The 9726-nt window shown below is 43.9% G+C and overlaps 1 protein-coding gene and 1 pseudogene across 1 annotated transcript; one reads left to right on the top strand and one right to left on the bottom strand.

Moving 5' to 3' along the window:
* Positions 1-670: 670 nt before the first annotated feature.
* On the top strand, positions 671-2701 carry LOC137295355 (uncharacterized; annotated as a pseudogene).
* A 1678-nt stretch (positions 2702-4379) lies between these two features.
* LOC137293857 (galactose mutarotase-like) lies at positions 4380-9484 on the bottom strand. Its single transcript, XM_067824631.1, has 7 exons — positions 9248-9484; positions 8049-8179; positions 7398-7768; positions 6670-6751; positions 6104-6248; positions 5511-5685; positions 4380-4668 (listed from the first exon to the last, which is right to left on the bottom strand). Exons 1-7 carry the CDS (start codon positions 9304-9306, stop codon positions 4585-4587), a joined length of 1047 nt encoding a protein of 348 aa, XP_067680732.1. The 5' UTR covers positions 9307-9484; the 3' UTR covers positions 4380-4584.
* Positions 9485-9726: the final 242 nt, after the last annotated feature.

Below are 9726 nucleotides of genomic sequence, written 5' to 3'. Positions count from 1 at the left end.
GAAGATGACGCTCCAGGCGACACTCAGATGGTACCTCCAGAGCCACACATCCCTGATTCAGGCTCTTCACCATCTACGTCTCAGTCACAGGAAGTCACCTATCCTGTTGAACAAATACTTCGATGTAAACGGGAGAAAGGTACCAAACTGTACCAAATCAAATGGCTAGGCTATTCACAAACTACTTGGGAGCCTGTTTCCAATCTTGATCCTTCATTGATCAATCATTTCCATAGGTCTACGACAATGTCTGGTAGGCGACGGAAATTTGGAAGTTCTTTCAGTAGCATTTGCATAGGTGACATCCAGCTACCATGGTGATCTTTTTGAAATGATTTAATTTCCCATTTGTGACCAAAACCTTTTACAGTTACACAGTTTCTGTGTCCTATTGCAAGGTTGTTTTGATGTTGGTGGAAACAACATTTTCTCCGCCAGGTCAACTCTAATGGCATCCTTTCTCATTTCATCAAAGGTCCATCCTGGAGTTTGATTATTCTGTGGCTTATGGCTTATGGCTCTGCTCGCCCACCCTACATTCGACAACAGTCCAGTACAAAGACTCAGCTATGGTGTAGTTTTTCAGCCCACAGTCCAAGCCCATTTCTCAACAGAACATTGGACACACACCGATGAGGTTTAGCTTACCCACATTCCCAGCATACCAACTATGAGCGGATGCCATCATGGCAACGGCACATGCGCTTTCCTACATCAAATACAAATGCATCTTAATGTTATCAAAAGTAGATGTGTTGCCAAAATGAATGATACTAGGTACAACATTATTAAATTGATACCAGAATCCAAAATTCCATCATCCAGTCGTTCCAAGCGGGCAGTCCTTAGTTTTGTAGGGTAACTCTCAAAAACTCTATTTGGCACAACTGATGACGTCAATCTCCTGGCCAAACATATAAATGCTCTTACTAAACATGACATTAACCTCTCAAATGTACTACAACAACACTCTCCTCTTTTATGAAACTTGTAGATTCTCGGTTTAAAAATGCCCTGAAAGATGTTAAGGCTAATCATGATGCCATACCGTTCACAGCCACTGCGATCCAGAATAATGCGAGAAATATTCAGTCTACCTTTACTTTCCTTACCTCTCTGTTGATAGACCAAATTGAAAAAGCCTATACAATAGAGCAACAACCTGAAGAGCTCAATTTAGACATTTTAGATCTCATGAAAAATAAGCTGTCCCCACTTCTCATTTCTCAACATACAGACTATCCACCATCTGCCCTCAATTTCATCGAATAAGTATCTAAATTTTTTATTGCTCCAAACCAACCCCACATATTACTATTCCCAAGCTAAATTCATCTTTGCCCGTACTAAGTCCCATGTGTATATTTCTGTTAAATTTCCTCTGTCATCGTTGACTCAACCTTTCCAAATGTATAGCATCATTTCTCTCCCAGTGCCTGTGAACAAGACATCATCCCACTCAACTCAACTCCTTGATACACTACCTTATTTTGCCTCAGCTTCAGTAGCTTCCTGTTCAGGTGATGAATTTGTCATGTACTGTACGTTGCGAACTGCTTTAAGGTCATCTACAAAACCATCATGTAGCTTGGCACTCTTTCAAAATAGTTACATTACCAAACCTCAGCCACCTCAGCTTGTCTCTATTGATACCTCAAAGGTTCTTGTGTATAGAATACCCTTCCTAACCCTCCACTGTCCTTCTACTCATCGTGTGATTTCGGGATGTACCATCTGTCTCATTGTCAACCCCTGTTACAGTTCTTTATCTACAGAAGATCTATTTTATCCTGCACCATTTGTTTCATACCGTGATTCACACAATCAAATCACACACCTTCACCCTGTCAATCTGGCTCTGCTTCAACACTTCTTTGATGATTCTACCCTCTTCAGTATAACAGGTGACACGACTTTAGAAAAAGCAGTTAATTTCACTATTCCAAAGTTTAATATTTATTCCCATAAAATGTCTGATGTTCTGGCCAATGATGAAAAATCTCACCTCACCCTTAAGCGTGTTGCTGAAAGTGCATGAAAGACGGAAACTATATTTCAGTCTCTTGCAGAACCTTTGCTTGATGATCAAATCACCTTACCATGCTCTTGGCCTGATATTAATGCTATTATCGCCATCACTGCTTCAGTTACTTCAGTTTTGTCCATTATTTTATTTATTTGGATGTTTTCAGCTGCTCTGTTGCTTGTTACTTGTGTTACACCAACAACTTCTAGTCCTAGCTTTGTGATATCTGATCTTGCTGATTATCATGTCTCAATTCTTCTTGGGATAATCACACTTGCTGTTGCATCCGTTCTTCTCCTTCTTATCTATCAACGCAATCCTAATCACAATGGTCTAGTTCTCGAATTCACCACTGGCCCGGATTGTGTTACAGTTCCCATTCTGTCTCTTAGCCTCTGCCCTTCTTATTGGGATGTTAAGCCTCCTTTCACTGTAGAACATTTCCGTATCACAGGGTACTTCTTTCCTACTCTTACTGTTGACTGCTCAGCTTTCACAGTCACTAATCTTCTGACTAAAACCACACTCGCTGTTCCTCACACTCTGCGAATCTCCATCTTTACCGCCCGTAAACTATATAACATGTTCAATCAACCTTTCGCTGCCTACATCCTTATGGTTCATGATGGTGGCTATCACGTTTTAGATCCTTCTGTCATGTTCAAAGCCTTTTGACTGGGCTGTCTGCGCAGTACGTACATTTAGGTCGCATCATTGTTCCGTTTTTGAGATTTTTGTAGAGTGTATTGTATGCATTTCTATGATCTATTATCATTACCTCATAATCTTTCCAGTGACTGCAAACCAAAAGGGTTATTGCGGTCAAAAGCTCCACGACGCCCTGGGGTATTATAACTTAATTTTTACCTATTTTTCTTCAAGTTTTGTCAAAATTCAAAACTATTCTACAATTTATATTTAACACAATTTTGCTCTAACTAGCTGCTTGCGTAGAGGTAGTTTGCGTAACATTACTTTTCGCCTCAGGAGGCAAGCCACCACAACTGGTCGAACGACACCAGCCGCCACAACTGGTCGAATGACACCAGGTGTAATTAAATGTTAGTTCACATTGCATCCCACACCTGGTACAGGGTTTTGTCTACCTAGGGGTCCTGACCAACTTTAGTATAATCTGACAAAAACCGGCACAAACCGTGATACTTGAAAGGCACTCATAGACATTGATTATCTAATTTTCATTACTTCAGCAATCAGCGGTAACTTCGAATGTCTAAAAATTTGCATAACATGACCAGCATGTGATAAATTCTATTGTCGAAACCGGTAAGCCCAACATGTGCATGGGAACCTGCCTTCAGATTCGAACAGGAGGTCTCGGGTATATAAGCGGAATGGTTACACACTAGAATCATTCCTGCTGTGCCTGGGATCCCTCTCTGTTTTTGAAGGTAAGTCACTTCTACTTTTCTTACATTTCTTGTTAAATGTTGCTTCAATTCCAAAACTTTGCTTGAACAATGAACTTACGCTACAAGTGATTTTGACAGAATCGTCTATGAAAACAAGGGTTGTAACTCGGAAACTAGGCAAAGCAGGAGACAAAACTACGTGATAGCAAATTGTGAGAACATATAGCTTTTATTTTTCACAACAGCTTTCGCGATTTCAGGTTTGTACAAACCTGTACACGAAATTGTTTAACCCCTGAAATGTAGATGAATTCTGCATAGATCCTCATTTCTATATCTACTATTACGTCACGGAGACACGCCGCTCTCATTGGGTTGAAATTTCGTTTGTGGCTGAGAATTGTGCACTTTTGTCAAAAAGGTCGATTTAGGTAATTACAGATCGAAATGAGCAGTTTTAATGACGGGGTTTCGTTTCATTAATAAAGATGTCAATGAGTGATTTATGCATTTGCACCCCCTAGAGTGTATGTGATCTTTAATGAAGCAACCGGTTCCTGACTGTGTTGCGATACCCCGAAATGTGAGATTGGCTGGATGATGTTTCGGTGACGCTCATCTGACGCAAGACTTCACCCTCGGCCAATCGGTTAGCCCTATGACGTCATGCAGTCGTGCCAAGAAGTGCGGGCAGTAACTGTTTGATTTTCTAAACGATCAAACGAACAAACAATCATGATTCCACACTGGGAGCAGCTTCGGACAAATGTGTGTGCTCCAAGCAGTGTATCGACATGCACAACTGTGTTGCACGTGGCAACGCCTGACCACTGACATCACGACATGTAGCCCATGTGTCCTTAGTTCAATTCACTAATTACTGTTTCTACATCTGAATATGTGTACACGTGTTGTTGAAATATATTTATATTTCATCGGTTCACAGTAATATGTAGAGACAGAAATGCAGGAAATGGAACCAGTGGGGAGTATTCCTTTAATTTCTAATCAGAATACATAAACATGCTTACAATCTTTGCCTTACGAAATAAAACGCACGTACACTGGAACACACATGCGTGTGTGTGTATGACTGCCTGTAGCATGAGCCCCAGGTCAGAAAATACATGGAGAGGAGGCCCAGTGTCGGGAACCTCTCCGAGAAGTCATAGGCCGTTTGTCGGTCTACTGTGTGGCTACACTGAACCTGTAGACGGTTGTTTGTCTGTAAGTCTCACCGGGTCGGAGGATAGTGCTCGGGAAACTAGGCTGAAACAATGGCCAAAGGATGGCACACTTGCAATGAGTCAAATCAGGACGTGCCTTCAACGTGGTCCTCGCCAGCAGGACATCCGGGTATATTTTTTGTGTTTGTCATGTGGTGGCTGTGTTTGTCATGATGGTGGTTGTGTTTGTCATGTGGTGGTTGTGTTTGTCATGTGGTGGTTGTGTGTTTGTCATGTGGTGGTTGTGTTTGTCATGATGTTGGTTGTATTTGTCATGGCGACAGGAACTGGAGATTATTTGAGGTCATCTATTGTGTGATAAATAGAAGTTAATGAGTCAAAAATTAAACATACAGCTTTATGGATGACAACTCCTTGTTTATTGCACAGAGCGACGTTCCATGTACATTCTTTCACCGTCATCAAGCTTCAGGACATCTATTTTAGATTGATAACTAACGGTGTACGAATCTGCATTGAAACGTCGCACGATGCAAAACATAAGAAGTCTTCCCCCATAAAGTTGTATATTTCGTGTTGGAGGTTAATTTGGTGGGTAGTTGTGGGTTCCACATTCACTTTTCCAAGTAGAAATGATTTACGAAATTGATTTCTTCTAATTGCTCACCTCAATACACATCTTATAGATATTACACAATAGGCACATTTCACCCGACGCGGACGTTATTGCGGACGTTAGTGTGTGTTTACTGTCACCGCATTCTCACTGTCTGGGTGATGCTGGGCTTCAAGACTCACCTGATTCACACTATCAGCGTGATGTTGGACTTCAAGACGCACCTGATTCACACTGTCTGCGTGATGTTGGGCTTCAAGACTCACCTGATTCATACTGTCTGCGTGATGTTGGACTTCAAGACTCACCTTATTCACACTGTCTGGGTGATGCTGGGCTTCAAGACAGAAACCTGCAAACTTCCCATACATGGCGTCATCTTTGCCCTTGCCCTTGGCATTGAGATAGAAGCTGGTGTAGAATAAGACTGATGGTTCGGTTGTGGCTACTTCCAGGACCCGTCCTGATGGGGGGTGGGTCACTCTGCAAACGAGAAGAAACAAATGAAACATGCTGGACTCTTCACGACCACTCTCTTTCGTCCAGATTGGGATTGGTCATTTCATTTATTCTTTTATTTTTCATTTATGACAGTAATGTTCCAAAACTGATAGAAGGAGTGAATGTATCAATGGTATCTTGTGATCTACACAGGCCACAGAATAGGAGTGCAGAAATCTCTTCGTTGTTTGCACGCCCCAGGTACAGACCAGTGTCACGCCCACCGTGCAAAATGACGGTCTGAGGTACAGACATTTGTCACACCCAGCATGCAAAATGACGGTCTTAGAAACCGACACATGTCACACCCAGCGTGCAAAACGACGGTCTGAGGAACATATCCATGCCACGCCCACCGTGCAAAATGACGGTCTGAGGAACAGATACATGCCATGCCCACCTTGCTACATCTTTCAGGTCTCCAGAATCCTCCAGGTTGTAGCTGACAGTGTATCCCTTCCCGCCCGGAACTGACGTCATGTGATCTCCCAGCCGTACAGGACTGCGCAGGTCGTAAGGGGTTCCAGTAACATCTTTTAGCTCACCTGCAAAGAGTAATAATCTCAAGCACTCTTATCATGATTATAACCTGTATACGAAATCAGGGAATGTCGCACTCGCTGTCTGAGTTGCGTACTGAAAGGGAGGAAGGAGAGGGGCGGGGATGGGAGAGGTGCGCACAGGACTCATTGACTGTGGACAGTTATTGAGCAACAGCTGGACACAGTGATGTGGACAGTTATTGAGCAACAGCTGGACACAGTGATGTGGACAGTTATTGAGCAACAGCTGGACACAGTGATGTGGACAGTTATTGAGCAACATTCTTCTCCTTGAAGACATTGCATGTCCATTGCTTCTTGCTGTCAATAGGAGTCAATATTGTTTCAGGCCGCTGTGCATATTGTAATTCAAACACGAGCAAATATTGTGACCCCCCGCACAAACTCAACATGGTTGCCTTACCTGTAGGTATGAGAGTGTCGTCGAGGACGGCGTATGCATCAGAGTTGATTCTGACCACGTGGTCGTCAATGTGGCCGGCAGACTAACGAACAGAGAAATATTTTGTGTTTGATCAGAGATATTTGCATGGATGAGCACTCTGTTAATGTATTATCTGTCACAAAGAGGTATCTATAGATCGCTGGCAGATAAGAACAGTTCGCATCCCAACACAAAACACCCCCCTGTCACATGTCCTGATCATCAAAACACACACCCTATGCTCATGCCCCCAAACACATGCCCTGAACTTTCGCAGGTTACAAATGTTCTATACTAGTACACTATAAACACGCCCAGTATACATGCCCAACACACGCCATGTACATGCCCTATATACACATTCATGCTACCAATATATCCCGCTGCTCTGTTGCTGTCGAGGCCTCTGGGGATCAACACGAGGACTTCTATAGTGCGGGGTATATCAAAGCTGTAGCATCGCCCGATCACGTGTATAAAGTTCAAAGGAGTGAGAGTAGTTTTACGCAGCGGTATTCCAACTGTATGGCGAGTCTGGACCAGACAATCCAGTGACCAACAACATGAGCATCGATCTGCATCGAGCCTGACCACCTGATCCCGTTAGTCGCCTGTTATGGCAAGCATGGGTCACTATGTTCTAGATTCAGTTCAGTTAAAATTTAAAACACCCAACTGCTTATATGAGGGTATGTTTGACTACTCACATGTCCGGCCATGTTGAAGTAGGCGTGGTTTGTGAGGTTAATGGGAGTGGCTTTGGTGGTGTTAGCCTCGTACTGAATGAACAGTTGATTGTCATCTGTCAACTCATAAATCACAGTTGTCGTCACCTCACCCGGGAAGCCCTCCTCGCCATCGTCGCTGACGTATCTTAGTTGAAGCTTCTTGCCGTCGACGACATTGGCGCTCCACATAACCTGGTCAAAGCCTTTCACCCCACCATGCAGTAGATGATCCCCGTGATTGGCTGTGAGGTTGTACGTTTCTCCGTCTAGTGCGAATCTAGCTCCCTCAATACGGTTAGCATACCGTCCTATGATAGAGCCAAGGCAGAATATTGCGTTGCTTTCGTAACCTGCAATATGAATATACGATTGGAGCTTTTCCTACTGTCTAATCAAATACAGTATTACCTCTGTGACTGCACTAACGCCTTCATAGTGTAGGTTTTTCTTCCCACGTCAAACAATATTCCAATTTTCGATATTTTACAGATTTATCCCAGTTCAGCTGATATCACCCCGTCTGAAGTGAGGCTGTATGTCAAATCACACGTGGAGTCTGTCTGGGTTAAACTGAAGGCTTGCAGTGATCGATTACGCCAGTGTTTGGTTCGGCAACATCTCACTACCAACCTGTTATGTCGTCGAAGCCGAGACTGATGTCGTCCACGTTGCCGTGTTTATCTGGCACAAGGATGTCAGTGATGGTAGCGCCATAGTTCAAGACGCGGACAAGGACATTGTTGTCATTCGTGAGGGTGTATCTGCCGGAGAAACAGAATTACAAAATTTGTGTTGACATGTAGTTTTAAAATCACGCCTTCTGGTCGTTTTAGCTTTACGAAAATGCATTTTTTGCAGGTTCCAGCAGCCAGATGATTTCGTCTGGCAACCTACATAACGTATTTGTGAAGTTGTAAAATAATCAACATTCTGGAAGTCTGAGAACACGTATGTTTGGAGACGTCAAGGCCTGTCCTCATTGCAGGACTTGATCACAACCTGTAGGTCAAGGTCCCGAGATCACCTAGATGACCTGTGTGTTAGTACAAGTCAGGAGCGAGATAACCCAGCCAGCTCTCCTTGCAGTCCGAGAGAGACACGATTAGACGACCAGTACAACAAGGGGGAACTAGGGGCAAACAGGCGACCAGTACAATCAGGGGGAACTGGGTGCAAACAGGCGACCAGTACAATCAGGGGGAACTAGGGGCAAACAGGCGACCAGTACAATCAGGGGAAACTGGGTGCAAACAGGCGACCAGTACAATCAGGGGGAACTAGGGGCAAACAGGCGACCAGTACAATCAGGGGGAACTAGGGGCAAACAGGCGACCAGTACAATCAGGGGGAACTAGGGGCAAACAGGCGACCAGTACAATCAGGGGGAACTGGGTGCAATCAGGCGACCAGCACAATCAGGGGGAACTAGGTGCAATCAGGCGACCAGTACAATCAGGGGGAACTGGGTGCAAACAGGCGACCAGTACTATCTGGCGGAGCCAGGGGCAACCAGATGACCAATACAATCAAGAGAAACTAGACCACACACATACGCTCGCGCGCGCACACACACACACACACGAAGAAACACACATAAGAAATAGCCTCTGGTGCTTCATGATAGTATTTCATCCTGTGCAACGTCTTATCACTGCAAAGTTCACCTGTCGATAGCACACTGACAGGAAGGCTGACGCCTGTGTCTCTACCTGCACTATAGCACCAAGCTGCGAGACTTTTCTAAACAAGAAAATGTCAGTATTGTGCAACAACCGTGCCGCAAACGTGTAATAAACGTGCAACAACCGTGACCGAGTGGGAGTATCTACCTGCTGACATGTTCTCCAGTCTTCGTCACCCCGAACTCCTCCTCTGTGATAGAAGCCATTGTTTGTCTTCAGCCTCTTATCTCCTGCAGGTCACTTAGTAATTACCTCCCTTGTCCATGTCACGATACATTCAGTGTAGGCTTAACTTGACTCTTGCTGTAGATTCTACATCTTGGAAGAGATCACGGGAGACAGATGACCCACTATCTTCGGTAGACACTGTCTTCTGCGGTAGTCAGTGATCAGTGCAAACATGCGATGAAGGTCGTCATCGCTGTCTGTCACGCTCACGACGTCTATCTGTTGCAGCAAACTATACTGGGTCAAAAAAGACACTTCACAAAATGTATTTGTTAAAAATAATTAATATTTTTTCTCTGATGATACATCTATGTATCCGAAATGAGATCCCTATCTTTCGACTCTAGATAAACGTTAGCAAAACCCACTCAAAACCCATCCATTCGTCGTGCAAATGA

This window comes from Haliotis asinina, chromosome 8 (genome assembly GCF_037392515.1).
Source record: "Haliotis asinina isolate JCU_RB_2024 chromosome 8, JCU_Hal_asi_v2, whole genome shotgun sequence".
NCBI lineage: Eukaryota > Metazoa > Mollusca > Gastropoda > Lepetellida > Haliotidae > Haliotis > Haliotis asinina.
Note: the sequence above shows the minus strand (reverse complement) of the source record. Positions and strands in the feature narration are given on the sequence as shown.